The following is an 18839-nucleotide window of genomic DNA, read 5'->3' on the forward strand; positions in this document are numbered from 1 at the left end:
CTCCTGAGTAGCTGGGATTACAGGCACGCACCACCATGCCCAGCTAATTTTTTGTATTTTTAGTAGAGACGGGGTTTCACCGTGTTGACCAGGATGGTTTCGATCTCTGACCTCGTGATCCACCCGCCTTGGCCTCCCAAAGTGCTGGGATTACAGGCGTGAGCCACCGCGCCCGGCTAAACTGTTTTCATTTAAAATATTTACAGACCATTGATGTGGGTTCTCTTCTTCACAGAACTATTCTGAAAATGAAATGAAGCTGAATAAACCAAGTTATATTGAAAAGTTTGTGTCTGCTTTCAATTAATTTTTTAAAAAGCAAATGCAGGTGATTCACTTCCAGTTTAGTTTTTTCCAAACTTCCATTCCTTCAGTCCCAATTCAAAGACAAACGTATGTATGTCTGTTTACTAAAAGGATCAAATGTGAATGTGTTACATAGATTAGGAACATTAATGTCAATCATAACGGCAAAAAAATTAGAGCAAGCACCCCCACCCGGGAAAAAAGTCTTTTATCTTTTTGCCAATGAATTAGGTGCCATAATAGCTCTGTGAATAGAGAGAATTATACACATAAACAATTCAAATGGATTTCTTGATTGAAGTAACCAGCAAACAGGATCAATGTGGATTTGAAAGGGCTGGGAAGAAATACAGTACCTTAAAAGTAACTGCTGCTGACAGATGTGTTCACAGTGTAGTTCACAACAAAATGTCAGTCTGAGCATGAAGTAACTATGCCAGAGGTGAGATTTTTATTGACTTACTGTGATTTTTTGGCATACAAAGTACTTAAGTATATTTACAATTCTTACATAATGTACATTTTAGAATAAAGATAATGTACTTTGCTCCATTTACAATGACAAACTATTGTAAAACTACATTCATGAATTAGATACAAATCCTCTACATACTAATAAAAAGTAAATGGACTGTTGGTTATACATTCTTTAAAATATACCTTTCCACAGGTAGCAAGAAATATTACATGTAAAAAGTCTGTATGACTGGAATGATCCAGAAATATCACAAAGCACAAGTAAACACATATGTAAAAGTAGTACATCATTTCCAAAAGTTAACCTTTAGCATTTGTGTAAAATAAATGGTGCCAACAATCTTTATAATGTAGCAAGCTTTCCCTGTTTAATAACCAAAAAATGGAGAGTGGGGAGGTTGAAGAAAAATAAGAAAATTTAGCAAATAAGATAGGGAAAAGACCAATGCAAAGAAGTTTATGTAATCAAACCTTGCTATGTCCCCACATTATCACATTTTAAGTGGATAAATTTATGTAAACAGAAAAATATGTCCACAAAACCATCTGTTAGACGTCATTTAGAAGCATCAAGAAATTGATAAGTATATGGTGAATTAAAATCACTTTTTAAATGTTTTGCTTTCATAAATGTTTGTTATTGTAAAAATGTAAGATTTCCTACAATTTTATGTCTTCAAATCCCAACCTAGTCCTTCAAACTTTTATCCAGGTTCTCTGGAATATTTGGAGTCTTTGTTATCAAAGCACAAGGAAAGCTGGCAGTCATTATCAGATTTTGCTGCTTTACAATGATTTCAAATCATTTCATGATACAAATAAAGTGCCTCTGACTAGCAGTCAATCAGACCTGGGAAATGATGCCAACTATGCTACCAACTAAAAAATCAAGTGAGCTCAGTCTGTAAAACAAAAGAAGCACCCTGGGATCAAACAAGTTGACAATTTCGGAGCTCTTAGATTAAGATCTCAGAAATCCTACTGTGAGAAACCAGTAAGATAAAGCAATGCCAAAATACACTGTAAGTAGCAAAATAGTATACAAAGGGATGTTTTTATATTTTCACCTTGTTTCATTATACTCATTTTAACTGTGAGGAGCCCTGAATCCAAAAAGAGTAGTGACTACTAGTCCAGTGCTCTTTCCACTATATCATGCAGTTCTAAACTCATTCTGGACATACAATCTACAAAAATATACCATTTTCCAGCTCATGTCCATGGTCCAAAGTGATATTATACAGAAGTGTTATCTGACAATGTAAGAATGATCTGGGAATGTCTGACTGTTCAAAATGGTAGTAAATTTAGTCTTAAACACAATTTCATTTACTGTGACCATACTTAACATGCATTTTTAAAATACAAACATAAGTTGGCCAGATTCTGAATGTGTATTTTTTTCTTTTTCAAAATGCACTCATGAAGAACCAAAGTTCATATTCCAAATTAAATCTGTATGTCTGGAAAAGCAAACACTCAAAGTTCATTAAAATCTACAATGAAAACCAGTATAAATTGGGCAAACACCATAATCTAGTGAATACCAGGATATTTCTGAATTTCTAAGGATTGTATTAAAGGTAATTTTTTAAATCTTAGAAATCTTAAGCACATAAATGTTGCAATAAAGCACTGCAAATAACTGCTCAATTACTTTTATTCTCTTCTAACATGAAATTGCATTTTATTAACTCTTCATAGTGCTGCTATTCTCATTTTGATATTTCTCTAATTTTTAAGTTAGTAAGCTAATGATAATGAGCTAACAAATTAATAATAAGGAATAAGAAACTGATAATAGCCGATAAGCTATGGAAAGAAAATAAGGGCCAATAACATTGACTGATGAAGCCCAAGAGAATGATTAACATTGTTTATACTATGATTTCTTTTTTTTTTTTTTTTTTTTTTTTTTTTTTTTTTTTTTTTTTTTTTTTTTTTTTTTTTTTTTTTTTTTTTTTTTTTTTTTTTTTTTTTTTTTTTCTTTTAAAGATGGGGTTTCACCAGGACGGCCAGGCTGGTCTTGAACTCCTGACCTCAGGTGATCCACCCACCTTGGCCTCCCAAAGTGTTAGGATTACAGGCGTGAGCCACCACGCCCGGCCTATACTATGATTTCTTATAATGCACTGAATCACAGCATAACTCATATTTGTTACATACCATATAAAAGCTATTAGCTGACATGGCTAAATTCACCTAAGAGCCAACTACCTTGTAACTATTAATTTAAGAGCCTTGCTGTTTAACTCCATCCTTTCTGCCAAATGTAGTCCAAATTATGTCTCAACACATTCAAGAAATCAATCCATAGAAATGTATTTTTGTATTGCCAGCCTCCCTGCAATATTAAAAAGTTTGCTCTCTCTGAAGATATTCCAAACTATGATCTTTAGGGCACTTCAAATACATTTCTAACCACTAAATTTAAGTAGATACTAATTACTGCCACATTAACAATTCATGACTCAACCCACAGGAGGTAAGAGTGTCATAAACAATTGCCTTCACAACCACAGAGATTCCAGAGGTGATCTGAAGCACCGTGGCCAGATCCAAAAAGAAAACTGCCTAGACTTCCTAGATAAAGGTCAGGATCTTTAGGAATGAGGTACTGGGTTTCAAACAGGAATGGACGCTATAAAGGAAAAGTGTGGTTTTCTCTTTTCTTTCTTTTTAACATACTTCTTTTCTTTGAGTTTCTTGGTCAAATAATTTCAAGGTATACTCTTAATAAAAACTACAAATCAGATTTTTGCCTTTAGTTAAGGTGCCTAAAAGCCAGATGATCTATGGCTTTGAGGTGAAACAGGAAAGATTTAATGTTCCTGTTATTGTTATAATTAAATACAATGCTGTGGAAGTTAGCATTTCCTCAGAAATAATTCACAAATATATTTTTATCCTTATCCAACATATAGTGACTATTGCTATATAAGCATTACATGCATGCAATTTGGCCAAATTATGGAACCTTTTCTGTGATGTAAACTTATTTCAATATAACTCCTGCTTGGCTAGATTCTGATTTGATGTTTAATTAATTTATAAAACTCTAGTTATTGGGAAATGTTAGAAAATTTATATATAATTGGATACATAAAACTGTTATGGATTTAAAAACCTCTTTTATTTAGAAAGAGTATCAATAATATCATCATTTATATATAATTTCTAAAAGAAGATTAAACTGAAATGTTGACAACAATGGAAAGGAATCAATAGGCAAATTAAGCCAGGCACAGGTGCTCACGCCTGTAATCCCAGCACTTTGAGCAGATAACCTAAGGGAAGTTCGAGACCAGCCTGGCCAAAATGGTGAAACTTCTGTCTCTACCAAAAATACAAAAATTAGCTGGGCATGGTGGTGGGTGCCTATAATCCCAGCTATTTAGGATGCTTAGGCATGAGAATTGCTTAAACCTGGGGGAAGGAGGCTGCAGTGAGCCAAGATTTTGCCACTGCACCCCAGCCTGGGTGACAGAGAGAGACTCAAGTCTCAAAAAAAAAAAAAAATGCAAATTAATTATTTTATACTTGATAAATCATTTCAAAGATGGACCGAGACTAATTTGCAGCATATAAATGGTAAATATGTTTATCCATAATATTTTGGAATTCAGGGGTCTGTGAATCACGTAACTGAATAGTAAAGCTATATACATGATATAATTTAAAAGAATGTACACTGTGTACAAGTACACAAAATAGATGTAGAAAAAAATAAACAGCAATTTATTGCTATATATTTTAGTATTAACTAAAAATAAATGGGGTACTTTTTCTCCTTTGTATAGAGATTTTTCTTTCCCTAGGAGCAACAGCAAAACTGCATCTTTAAAAGGACAAATTTAAAAGACAAAAACGTCCTACATTATTTTATAAATCGATTTTTCCTTTAAAATTAAGTTTTGATGAAAGCATAATTTTGCAACATTCAAGTAACCTTTAAAACAGTTTTATTACATCAGTACATTTGTCAAGGTTTTAGGAAATCAACCCAACAATGAAGAGCTACACATTTTGAACTGGGATTTTGTGATTTAAAAAAAAAAAAAGCTTCTTTTTGCTGCATAAAATAGAATAATTCTAAAGGACTCAATTATGGTCTACCTGTACAGCCATTATACATACATATATTAAAGTACTGGACAATAACCTGTCATCTAAGGAGTATAACCGCACTTAGGAACAAATGGGGAAAACACATTCTTTAGTTCTAATAAATCACATATTATGTGTATGATAGCTAGGTTACCAAACACACGTAAACACACACACCTATTTCTGAACCACCAAAAATCATCAGGGAAGCTAAAGAAAAGACATATTCTTGAGGCAGGCAGGACAGTTGGCTCCCACTTGATGAAGACATGCTTGACTGAATGATCCTGGGCAAGATACATGGGGAAGAAAAACATCAATGCTACTACCCATTGGCAAAAGAATCATTTTTGTCTGACCTCCTAGCATCCTGTAACGTAGAGATGGCCAAAATCTAGACTGAACTTCTATCTATAAAAATAGCCCTTTAAACAGGCTTATTATTATTTTTTAAATAAAAGAGGTCCTAAACTAGGTTCCTCTCCCAACTACTAGATAACTATGTTTTAATTTACAAATCTGTCAAATGGGTACCTTTTTCCAAGCCATTCAATATCTATCAAAATTAAGTAGAATTAAAGCAGTAAAAATTTGCGAATTTTTAGCTGTATACATTAGGGGGTCACCAGATTCCATATTTTCCCCTTTTTAAAAAAATTCAGAATTTCTGTGAATCTTGCTGGAAACGATTTAGTTTCTCTGGATTATTGGATGCCATTTGGGAAAAATCACGAAATATGTCCTGGTAAGTTTCATCACCTGTGTGAAATAAAATACAGACACTTTAAACATTTACACAAGTATTAATAAAACAACATTCATATTTATGACTAGTAACTACTTTATAATTCATTACATTAAAATTTTGTTCAGATGAGCATTTTTGGAAGAAAGAGAGCCAACTAAAAATAAATGCTAAAAAATTATGTAATGAAATAAAAAAAAACTGTACCTGTAAAAAGCACCTCAGATGTAGCCACAGAGGAAAGCTCAGAGTTAGAAAAGAGCAAAGATGCAAGTATTTTAAAGCAATGTAAAGAAATACATTTATTAACATATGAGGGGTGAAAAAAAGTCATTCTAAATAAGGAACAGTAAATGAGACCTTCTTTAAATAAATATTTCCCTTGATAACAGGGCCAAAAAAAATTGACTAAAACCAAATACTAATATTTTGGATGGATTCAAGTTATTAACAAAACAAACTGATAATCAGGTAGGGAAAAATAATACTATCTTTTAATTAAAAGAGCATATTAAAAAATAATTTTTTACTCAAACATTAACAGACAATTAAAACTAATGGCACCTTATCCACTGCTTACTAAACTCGGAAAATAAAAATCTGGTCAGGTGCAGTGCCTCATGCCTATAACCCCAACACTCTGGGAGGCTGGGGGATGGTAGTGGGGAGAATTGCTTGAAGCCAGGAGTTCAAGACCAGTTTGGGCAACATATTCAAGACCAGTCTGGACAACATAGCAAGACTATGTCTCTACAAAAATTAACAACAAAATCCTAGAAAATGGCTTTAAAATAATAGTTTTGCATTTAAAAGTTGGGTTTTTGTTTTACCGTAGATCATATGAGCAAGAATGCTATGACAAAATGCAAATAAATACCAAGGACATCTGTTAAATTAGAAAAATAAACATATGTGTGTATGTACAAATATGCTTGCTGAGAAGTAGATTATAGATACTGATATAGCTAATTGAATACCACTTTTCTTGTCATGAGAAACTAAATATACGCACACATACAGATCAGTCTCTCGGACAAATGAATCTTATTTTCAAGATAAATCATTGATCATGAATGCTTCCTGCTAAACACTAGCCTTATACAAATGCTTGGCATAATTCTGCTCTCAAGATTTCAACCATAAAATACTGTTTTTGATTATTATTGTTGTAACATGTTTTATAATTATCTCCTGTAAGATACCTTGCATCCATCTTATAACAAACTCATTGCTACACTTGTTGTTAATAGTGCAGTAAGTTTTGTCAGTTTTTAAAAAGTGAGATTTTTGAGGCAAGAGGTGTCGTATCAAAAGCTAGAGAATTAGAAAAAAGTTGGGGATAGAAATAAAGATCTAGTAAAGAGGTCTACCAGCATAACCAAAGACTTTCAATAAAAAATTTTTAATACTTTTCAGTCACTTTTTATATTTAGGTAAAAAGCAACTTATTAACATCTCTGTATAGCTTTCATTTAGCCCTGGAAATTTATTCATGACCTGAATCAATCTATTAAACCTAATCAGTCTACTTTAAAAAGAAAAAAACAAGAAGCAATTATTAACAGGTGGCTGAGAGTAACATCTAACTCATATGGACATTACTAAAATAAAAGGTTGATACATTGCAACAACTAGTAAGACAATCCAATTATACCCATGATTTTCCACATCAAAAAACAAACACTGCTATTCTCATTCTTAACCATTCTAAAAGACATAAAATAAACAGAGAAGAGAGCAACATTAAATAGCAACAAACCATATAAAATATTTTTTTCTAATTTTTAGATGTTGAATTGAAATATTTAAAATATTTATTGTAAACATTGTAAATATTTTTAAAATACTATTTAAACTGGATAGTCTGGAATTTTACTTTCCAAGAAAGTGTAAAGTGCAGATTATAATACAAAAATACCACAAAGATTTTACCATTCAACACTAGAAGTAACTTAAAAGGCACACATTATACATTCAAGAAGAAATAGGAAGAAGGGTCTAGCTGACATTAATACCAAATAGTCTACAGATAGCACCAGATGAGCACTGTTAAGTAGTACAACAGTACAATGGCAATATATGGCTTCTACTATTAGCAATGCATATTTTGTATAACAAGCTATGGAAATTTTTAAATGGTTTCCCAGTTTTTGTTTTTAAATCATCTAGTACCTATTACACAAGTACATTTTAGTAGAACCATTGTACCATGCAAAACAAATTATAAGACTCAAACGCTTCCTTGAATAAAAGTGTTGGTGCCCTAATAATCATTGGTTTCACTGACTGAATACATTTAAAAAGTGTTAATACAATACAAAAGGAAGTTGCCACCTTCATATACACACATAAAACTTTTTAACATTTAGTTTCTAAGGAAACATTAATACAGTGTTAATGTACTACCTTTCTTAGATCTCAAAATGTGCTGTCCAAAGCAAACATTACAAGAACAATAGTGACTAAGATACTTAATACATCTAACACAAATTGAACTTCAATGTGATTTTTTAATATTTAAATATAATTTTGATTACTTAGAATTTTTCCCAAGGCAAATATAATTTGTGTACATTGGAACACATAAACAACAACCCAGAATATGCTGCCATGGAATGTTCCCAGAAATACATTTAACAATTTATTATAAATGGTAAACAACTAATCATCCAACATTTATAACACTAAGCATAAACTTAACCACATTCTATTTCCCTCCAGAGAGTTAACTTTTCTATATGTTTGGAGAGCTCTGAGTTTTTAAAATACAGACTGCTGTGTTTCCACTGATAATTTAAATTAATTTTTAATTTTTGGTACTCAGAATATCTACCACAACAGCAGTTATGATGATTCAAGAGTTTGCTAATTTTGCTCTTGAAATGTACTCCCCTCAAAGGGATGGCGGCATGTGACACCCACCCCCAGGTCATCATATGCATGACCTTACCCCTTCTGGGTTGGTAACAGCTTACTTTCATAATTGCTTAGATCAGCTATTCTCAGCTTGTGCTTGCTACATACTCACATAACCAGTAGTGGGTGTCTAAAGCAGTGATGATTCTCAACTGGCTGAGAGCCTGCCAACAATCAAGAGTCACAAAGCCAGAGACTGTGGGAACCACTGAACTGGTTTCCAATAACTGAGAGAAAAGTATGCTGTTTCCCTCACCCACCCATATCTCCTAAGGTGTTCAGGGACTGTCAAAGAGAGACACACCTTTTGAAAAAAAGTATGCTCGGACCAGGCACGGCGGCTCATGCCTGTAATCCCAGCACTTTGGGAGGCCAAGGCAGGTGGATCATTTGAGGTCTGGAGTTTCTGACCAGCCTGACCAAGATGATGAAACCCCATCTCTACTAAAAATATAAAACAATTAGCCAGGTGTGGTGGTGCACGTCTGTAATCCCAGCTACTCAGGAGGCTGAGGCAAAAGAACCTCTTGAACCCGGCAGGCAGAGGTTGCAGTGAACAGAGATCGCACCACTGTACTCCAGCCTGGGCAACAGAGCGAGACTCCATCTTAAAAAAAAAAAGAAAAAGAAAAAAGTGTGCTCTCTCATCACACCACACAACAAACAGGGAGTCCCAGGTCCTTAGGGTTATACAGATAGAAAGTTCACAAGTGGGGTTTCTTAGAAATAAATCAGTGATTGCCAAAGATTATATCTGAATCTTTTAAAGGGTAGAACTCTTCATTATCAAAATATTAAAAATACCTGCATTTAAAAGTTACCCAGAGTAATGAGGTTTTCATTCTATTGCTAAGAAAACCAAAAAAGGATCCCAATAAAACAAGCAACCAAAGCCTTTGATAGAAAAATGTACAGTGATAACCAAAGGAAAAACAAAGAGCAGCTGCCTGAGCCAAACATAACTGCTCTGTAAAGATCCATAAAGGAAAAGAATAGTAACCAGAGAACAACTGCTATGCCATTTCACCATGCCCCCTGTCTAAGCATAAAATTATCCTGCTTTTAAATATTAAGCCCTCTGAATGAGTTAAAAACCTAATGCTTTTCAAGATGATCCTCAAATAGATCAGAAAAATCTCAATTTTATTCTGATATACTATTTCCAGAATTCTAATCTATTTTTTTAACCTCGAAATTAAAATGTGAGAATGGTAGGAAAGCTTGTTTTAAAATGAGGCTTTTTATCCAAGTTTTCATTAAAACAAATTGGAAAAATCTTTTTTTGTATATTTTAAGTTTACGTATATGTAAACTCAAACAAAAATGACAGTGAAAGACATCTGAATGCTCCTAAATGATGGCAGCAGAAACCCAAGCAATTCAGGTGGAACTAGAGATGGCAAGAACTCAGAGGCCCTCTCCTTTCATGCTTCCCAACTCCAAAGAGTTGACCACTGACCACCTGACTAGTAAGCTGGGTAAACTTCATCAGTAAACACCTTAATGAAAGAGCAGCTAACCAAACACTGAAGTTAAAAATTTCTGGGGGAAAATAATAGTTTAACTTAAAATCTTGAGGTTCACTCTTCTCTCACAAATATCAGGTCATATTCTTTAAACAACTTTTATTTTAAAGTGCTTAAACACAAAGGCCTCAAAAATGGCCTAGTAATACTATCAGTTAAGAATATCTGTTACAAAATTATAACCTATTTAAAATCTAACATTCAAGTTTAAAACAAATGGGTGAAATCCAGAATTAATGCTAGAGCTTCACCCTTAATCAGCACTCTTACATCTTAGAACATCATGAGTCGCCTAGTATTGTATATGATCCATAGGATTAAAGTGGGACACCCTAGATTAGAAATATCTAGCTGAAGTGCCTCTATTCTTAATGTTCTTACTTGTTCCATATTAAATTAGGCCAAAAATAAGCAGTTGTAAATATGGTCCTCTGAGAAAAGAATGGCCTCACATTAATTATATATTAATCTGTTAAAATAAATGGCTGAAGTACAGAAATTTCAAAATGTATCTGAACAAGAAGAGATATTACCAGGTCACTTTAAAAATAATGTATCAATATTCATTTTTTTAAAAACCAAACCTATTCATTGCAAACTGAACAATCTCAAGTATTGTAGTCATGAATTCATGAAATTTTTTACTTATATGTATATAAATTTAAAAGACAGATGAGTAATTCACATACTTAAATTCATGAAACAAAAGAACCAATAATTACTCTCTTCTTTGTGAAGAATGTCTAATCAATGTGTTCATCAAAGAGAAGAATCTGATCAGCAATATTTCTTCCTTGATATCTTGATTCAAAAGGTGACAATTACTCAAAATGAAATTTGAGGTGTTCATGAATTGAAATTTCTCAAATACAATAAATCTACTTTGCCATCTGGTGCAAAAACTATTGTTCTAAATACTTCTACTTATCCAACAGATAATGTACTACTGCCTGGAGGCAAAGCTTTATCTTTAGATAAAATGAGATCTTTTCCCTCAGCATTTCAAACTAACTCCACTCACATCATGGACTTCTCCACTTACTGATAAATTTCATTTTAAATCTTCAACTCATTTTTATAGTACAAAACCCATCAGTAACCTTATTCTTGGTATTTTCCATACTGGCTTTTTATATGCCAGACACATGGTGATTTTTTTTTCCCTGAACGTAATTGATAGAAATTCCCTGAATAACAAAAAGAAAACAATTCTGTTATATTCACTTGACAGCGAAAAAGAATTCCAAAAAGAAAACAACTATTTTGCTGCTGTAAGTATAGAAAGAGTGTTTTACCATTCCATTCACTTCAATGGAATGTATATGGAAGACATCTGTACAGCAAATAAAGAGGTCAGCAGCCAGAGCTAAATAGAGCAAGTCAACGTGTACTGTCATAGGAAGAGTTACGAATTTTTAAAGGCCCGGGATTAGCCACCCAAGGATTCAGTTAAGTACAGTACAAAGCTAACAACTCACAATTTACAAGTAGGTTATAAAAACTCTATAGTATCACATTAGTTTGCTAAAGAACTATGAATCTTCCAGTTGTAAACTGATAAATTCCTGAATGCATTTCTTATACTGCATTTCAGTATGGTTATTAGTAGAATATTGACCTGGCTGTCCATACAGTCCTTCTGATTCCCGCATCTCTTCATTCATTCTTGCTAAACGTAACCTAAAAATCAATAAAATAATGTTTTAGATGACATTACACAAGTGTCATAGAGTCTATAAATAGGTAATAAATACATGCACTAATGTAATTGTTTTTTATTTGCCATTAAAATAATCTGGCTTTTAGTTTATCGAACCCAGTAATTAGAGGTACAACGATAACTATCTCACCTTGATACAATTCTCATGAGAAAGGATGACACAAATTTTCTGACTAGTGCATTTTAGCTCTACTTCAGCAGCATCCCTGCAATACCTCTAGTGGCTTGCTTCCACCAGACGCCTGAGAATTCCTGGCTCTTACAGCAACCTGTCAAATTTTAACTGCCAACTATTGAAATTATTGTTTCTACCGTGTGGAAGCGAGACACTATCCTAAGTTCACTCTGGCTCACCCTGAAGTGAGGTAGTTCCAGACATATAAATAGCATGTGTCACCTCTAAATAATGGAAATATATTTTGATATACAAACATTATAATAAATGACTATGAGTTACCAAGAATTTTCCAACATTACCATATTACTTATACATTCTTTTTCAGGTTATTCATCTTGGCAGCAGATGACATGTAGCACTAGATTAAGAAGATAAGTATTTCCTTTAAGTAACATTTTTAAATAGGCAAATATTATGTTTGGTATCCCTCTCCTACTCTGTATTCCTTGTCTGTCCTTCTGGGCCACCAAATTTCCACTGCCTTTTCAAATCTCCATCACCCTCTTCTGAAATGTTCTGACAACTACAGCATGTGACATGAACTTTTCCAATCTTCAAAGTTCCACAATTCCCTTCATCTTCTCTCTTGACAGCTGTATGTATTAACAATAGTTCCACAAATCATCCTGTGGCATTTGGATACAGAGGATGCTTACTTATAAAAATTCTCAAGTAAAACTAAAGCATTCATACAAAGTAAAACGAGAAAACTTAGACAATTTGAGAAGACATTATTTTTAAGGAAGGGTCCACTGCTATATAGGAATTGCCTGGGAAACTGCCTGCAGAGCTTGTTTCTCTATATCATTCCTATCTTTAATAACTGATCTTTCTTCTACTGTAAATCTATAAGGATTTAAGAGTTCCAGATTTTCCTGCAATCGCCTGCATAATAACCACCACCCCTTCTAAGGGAAAAGGATGTGAGAAAGTATGTTTTGCTGTTCTGTTTTGGCTTTTGATTTGGCAGAAGTCAGGCAGGGGTGACATGAGAAGTCAAAAGTTCTCAGTAGGACCTCAGGAGTGCAAACAAGCCATGTGAGATTCAGGAGTGTGAATGGATCTATTTCTTCTCCAACGATGGGGGATAACCAATTATGGGCCTCATTTAGCCCAGATTAAAATGAGTAAGTGGCAACACAAAATATGCTTGAGATTTCCTACATAACAATGAAGTATAAGTGATTTTTTTTGTTTGTTTTGTTTTTGAGACGGAGTCTCACTCTGTCACTCAGGCCACAGTGCAAGGGTGCCATCTCGGCTCACTGCAACCTCCACCTCCTGGGTTCAAGCAATTCTCCTGCCCTCAGCCTCCTGAGTAGCTGGGATTACAGGCACACGCCACCACGCTCAGCTAATTTTTGTATTTTTAGTAGAGACGGGGTTTCACTATGTTGGTCAGGCTGGTCTCAAACTCCTGATCTCGTGATCTGCCCACCTTGGCCTCCCAAAGTGCTGGGATTACAGGTGTGAGCCACTGTGCCCGGCCAGTCATGATTAATTTTCTGAATTCCATGTGTAACAAACTTCTTTCATCTAAGATGAAAATCAAACTAAGACCTCAAAATTCTTTAAAAGGTCACATTAAATTTTTTTCAAACATTCAAAAGCATGCATTTTAAAAAATTAATCAAGTATTCATGTAAATTTTTTTTTTTTTTTTTTTTTGAGGCAGGGTCTCATTCGTCCTCCCAAGTAGCTAGGACTATAAGCATGTGCCACCAGAGCTGGCTAATTTTTAACATTTTGTAGGGACAGGATCCTGCTATATTGCCCAGGCTTTTCTCCAGCTTCTGGGCTTAAGCAACCCTCCCACCTCAGCCTCCTGAGTAGCTTAAATCATAGGTGGGAGCACCCAGCTTTATGTGAACAATACTTTTCAAAAACAAGCACAAATTCCTACCACTGCCTAAAGGTAATGGAACTTCACAAATTACTAACATCAATGCAGCTGTTCTGCCTACAGAATTAGAGAATCCTCTAATTCTCAAGGTAGTAGAATAATTATGTTTCTCTAACAATCCCAACCTCTGCCCTAGTACTATACAAAGAGTTAAAGAAACCATTTTGGAGAAGTCACTCGTTGTCTGTTTCTATATCAGGCAGTATAGTACAAATGGCTAAGTACATGGGTTTTAGAGTCACAATTCTTGGATTCAAATCCCAACTCCACCACTTACTAACATTTTAAACTATGGCTTGGCTTCTTTTTTTATAAAATGAAGACAATATTAATATCTTCCTCATAGTGTTGTTGTGAGAACCAAATAAGTTCATGCATTTAAACTGCTTCATACATTTAATGTGCTTAGAGAAGTACAGGGCCCATAGTAAATACCAGCCATCTTCAAAGTTCATTTAACACTTCGTTCAAGTATAGTTGGCTGTCCTTATCTGCAGGTTCAACTTATTACCAATGGAAAATATTCAGGGGAAAAAAGGCAATACAAAATAACCATACAACAATTTAAAAATACTAATAATTGCTAGGCACAGTGGCTCACACCTGTAATCACAGCACTTTGGGAGGCCAAGGTCGGCGGATCACTTGAGGTTAGAAGTTTGAGGCCAGCCTGGACAAAAACCCTATCTCTAATAAAAACACAAAAATTAGCAGGGTGTGGTGGATCATGCCTGTAATCCCAGATCTTAGAGAGGCTGAGGCAGGAGAATCACTTAAAACCGGGAGGTAGAGGTTGCAGTGAGCTGAGATCGTGCACTCCAACCTGGGCAACAGGGAGAGAGTCAGTCTCAAAAAATACATACATACATACATCCATACATACATACATATGTGCAAATAAAAAAATAAATAGTATTAACAAACAACTATATACATAGCATTTCCATTGTATTAGGGTATAATAAGTAACGTAGAGATTTTTTTTTTTTTTTTTTTTTTCTGTTGTTGACCAGGCTGTAGTGCAAGGGCTCGATCTAGGTTCACTGCAACCTCCAGCTCCTAGGTTCAAGCGATTCTCCTGCCTCAGCCTCACAAGTAGCTGGGACTTCAGGTGCCCACCACCACGCCCAGCTATTTTTTTTTATTTTTAGTAGAGACAGGTTTTCACCATATTGGCCAGGCTGGTCTCGAAATCCTAACCTTGTGATCCGCCCACCTCAGCCTCCCAAAGTGCTGAGATTACAGGCATGAACCACTGCACCTGGCCAAAGATGATTTAAAGTATATGGGAGGAGGTGTGTAAGTTATATGTAGATACATACCATTTTATATAAGGGACATGAGTGTATGTGGATTTTGGTATCCACAAGGTCCTGGAACCAATCCACTGCGGATAACCAAGAAACAACTATAATTCACTATATGGAAATAGTCAAGTGCAAAGGAAATACTTACAAGGTTACTATATCAGCATTGGCTGCTTCCACAGCTATACTCAAAGGGTCTTTCCCTTCTTCATCAGTGGCATGTTGATTGGCACCTCGTTTTAGGAATAAACATACCTGCCTGTTTAAGAAAACAGCATTTTTGAGATATTGCAAGTAAAAAAAAAAAATTAGTATTCATCTTTTAAAAAAGTACTACCTAAAGAAATAACATTTTCATTAGGAAATTCTTCATTCTACAAATATTAATTGAACACTACTAATAAATATTTATCAAGATCAACAGTTTACAAGTCTCAGTGTATTTTTGCATACATTATCTTACTTAATCTGGTGCTATTAGATAGCATGGTTGATATATAAGTTGTGGTCCCTACCCTCAAAGAATATCATAAAAAGATGTGGACAGGTATCTATAAACCTAAATGAAAAAAAGATCACCCAATGTCATTATTTGAAAATGAAGAAAGCCAAAGCAAAGTAAACTTCATAATAATGATAATACAAGAGCAAAGAATGAGAAGTAATCTGCTTGCTGTTCTCAAAAATATTCATGAAGTGAATAAACTGAGAAAAATTTTAAGATATGAAATAATGATTAAATGGAGTCCATGAAATAAAATGGAAAGAATTTTGATAGTTTAAGAAGAAAATAATGGCTAGAGAAGGTAAGCACCTGTAATCTCATCTACCCAGAATGCAGAGGGAGGGGGATGACTTGAAGTCAGAAGTTCGAGACCAGCCTGAGCAACACCCTATCTCTACAAAAATTAAAACTTTAGCCAGAAGGAATGGTCCATGCCTATAGTCCCAGCCACTTGGGAAGCTGAGGCATGAAGATCCCGAGCCCAGGAATTCAAGCCTGTAGTGAGCTATGAATGTGCCTATGAACAGGCACTACACTCCAACCTGAGCAATATAGTGAGACTCCCATCTCTTAAAAAAAGAAAATACAAAGTTAAGTACTACCTTAAATACTACCCTTTTTAAATGTAGACAGTTTTAATGATGAAGTAATTGGACTGAATCTCTTTGCTGATAGAAGAAAACAAGCCATGATAAAAATAGCCAGACTTGGCCAGGCACGGTGGCTCACGTCTGTAATCCCTGCACTTTAGGAGGCCAAGGTGGGCAGATCACCTGAAGTCTGGAGTTCAAGACCAGCCTGCCCAACATGATGAAACCTCATCTCTACTAAAAATACAAAAAAATTAGTCAGGCGTGGTGATGTGCGCCTGTAATCCCAGTTACTCAGGAGGCGGAGGCAGGAGAATAGCTTGATTCCAGGAGGCGGAGGTTGCAGTGGGCTGAGATGGTGCCACTGCACTCCAGCCTGGGTAACAGAGCAAGACTACAGCTCAAAATAATAATAATAAATAATTTAAAATAAAAACTAAAAATAGCCAGACACAGTGGCTCATGCCTATAACCCCAGCTACCAGGGCAAGGCTGTAGTGAGCTATGATAACACCACTGCACTCCAGCTTGGGCAACAGCATGAGACCCTGTCTCTAAATAAATGAAGATGCTATTTTAAAACATTTTAAATAAGAGCTTGTTGCTTATCTCCACGTAATAATCAGATACCCTGTGATGTCTTATTAAGAAACAATCGTCTAAGACACAAACTTTTCATGTAAGGCCAGCATTTTTCTTTCATTTATACTTTCTTGTAACAGAAAGTCCATTTTCAAGGCTTTATTGTTCTGTGAATCTTACTATCACTCCAAAAGACACATCAATAACCCAAAGTAAGGATTTAGTTTAGAATTTGAGTTTAGCTATCCTGTAGAAAAACTAAACATGCAAAGTTACAAAATTATCCTTAAATAGGTTATTGTACACGTTATGGAAAAAAATGTACATCCATAAATAAACAAAAACATAGGCTTAAGTTGTCTGACAAAAATCACCACAATTTCAGTAACAAAGGAAGTACTAAAATGGATCTATTTAATGACAAGTTAAGGTCAAAGTAGGCCTTGAAATTTTTCATAACTGAAAACCATTAGCAGCTTAACAATTCCATCATGACAAAATAAGTCATGGAACACATCTCTTTACAAACTCTACCTAAAAACATTTACCTGAGAAAAACTAAAACATTAATTTAAAATAATTTTTCAAATAAAAATCTCCTTAAATATGAAAGCACTACAGTTACCCTGTGTGCCCTAAGACGGTGGCATGGTGCAATGGTCCCCGCCCCTGGACATCTCTTTGGTTCACATTAGCACCATTCTGTAGGAGGAACTCACATGTCACCAAAGAACCCTTAAAGGAAAAAAAGAGGATAACTATATACAAAAGCAAATAACAAGAAACAATAATACATTTCTTTTTAACAACAATTAGTTTTCTTTACTCAAATAGCATTTCCATTCTCTCCAAAAGAAAAAAATATTCCCTCAGCCAAAGCAAAGAAATTATAAATTATATTATTTTCTTCTCACGAACTGCTTCTAATAGAGATTCATTTGCAGTTTGTGAACTACCAAAACACACTATGTATTTTCATCATCAGAATTCTCTTCCACTGCAAAAAAAACTGCTGAAACAATCAAAGTGATGCTAAGAAGCCACTCACTATTAATAGCACAGAGGCTCCTTCCATTTTCCAATCGATCTCTTGAAGCAAAGATAATACTAATGCCAGTTCAGAACATATCATGATTTTTTTTTATATATTTGATTGTCACTGAAAATGTCATTGTATAAATGCATACCCCTAATACAGCCTGAATAAGTGGTGTTGCTTTGTTTTCCTCGGAATTAGCCCAGTTCACATCTGCGCCGTGAGCCAAGGCCTCAGCCATTTTAGGAAGGTTTTTTTCATATGAAGCCCTATAAAGCTGAAGCCCTGGATTAAGATGTTTAGAGTCAATAAACACAGAAGAATCTTGCCTTTCTCCTTCTGAAAAGCAAACACAAATACATCATTAAAAATGAGCTCTTGGCAGGGAAAGAAAAAATTGTTTAATAGGCAGAGTTTCAGTTTTGCAAGATAAAAAGAGTTCTGTGGATGAATGGCGGTAATGGTGGCACAATAATGTGACTATACTTAATGCGACTAAACTGTACACTTAAAAATGGTTAAGATGGGCTGCACGTGGTGGCTCACACCTGTCATCCCAGCACTTTGAGAAGCCAAGGTGGGTGGATCACTTGAGGTCAGGAGTTTGAAGCCAGCCTGGCCAATATGGTGAAACTCCATCTCTACTGAAAATACAAAAATTAGCCAGGCATGGTAGCGGGTGCCTATAATCCCATCTACCCAAGAGACTGAAGCAGGAGCATCGCTTGAACCCAGGAGGCGGAGACTGCAGTGAGCCAAGATTGTATCACTGAACTCCAGCCTGGGCAATAGAGCGAGACTTGGTCTCCAAAAAAAAAAAAAAAGGTTAAGATGGTAAATTTTGTCCCAGTTTTAAAAAGTAAAGCTATGACATAAGAAACCATTAATCTATCATAAAGAGTTTATGGGAGATTTTCATATAGATATTCCCCAACATTCAA

General features: G+C 34.8%; 1 protein-coding gene across 10 annotated transcripts in view; it reads right to left on the minus strand.

Annotated features, from left to right (window-relative positions):
• Positions 1-737: 737 nt before the first annotated feature.
• The window catches only part of ACAP2 (ArfGAP with coiled-coil, ankyrin repeat and PH domains 2), a 166071-nt gene continuing 147969 nt past the window's right edge, over positions 738-18839 (minus strand). For 8 of the 10 annotated variants that reach the window (XM_017514599.2, XM_017514602.2, XM_017514600.2 and 5 more), the window contains 6 exons: positions 18050-18237; positions 17488-17597; positions 15334-15444; positions 11696-11757; positions 2897-5649; positions 738-2665 (listed from right to left, as the gene is read on the minus strand). In XM_017514599.2, coding sequence (XP_017370088.1) covers positions 5549-5649; positions 11696-11757; positions 15334-15444; positions 17488-17597; positions 18050-18237 — 572 coding nt within the window. In that variant the 3' untranslated portion in view covers positions 738-2665; positions 2897-5548. Of the gene's footprint in view, positions 2666-2853; positions 5650-9852; positions 11758-15333; positions 15445-17487; positions 17598-18049; positions 18238-18839 lie in introns of those variants that run through there. The other 2 variants (XM_037733468.1, XM_037733470.1) reach the window with 2 other exon arrangements.

This window comes from Cebus imitator, unplaced genomic scaffold (genome assembly GCF_001604975.1).
Source record: "Cebus imitator isolate Cc_AM_T3 unplaced genomic scaffold, Cebus_imitator-1.0 Scaffold529, whole genome shotgun sequence".
Taxonomy (NCBI): Eukaryota; Metazoa; Chordata; class Mammalia; order Primates; family Cebidae; genus Cebus; species Cebus imitator.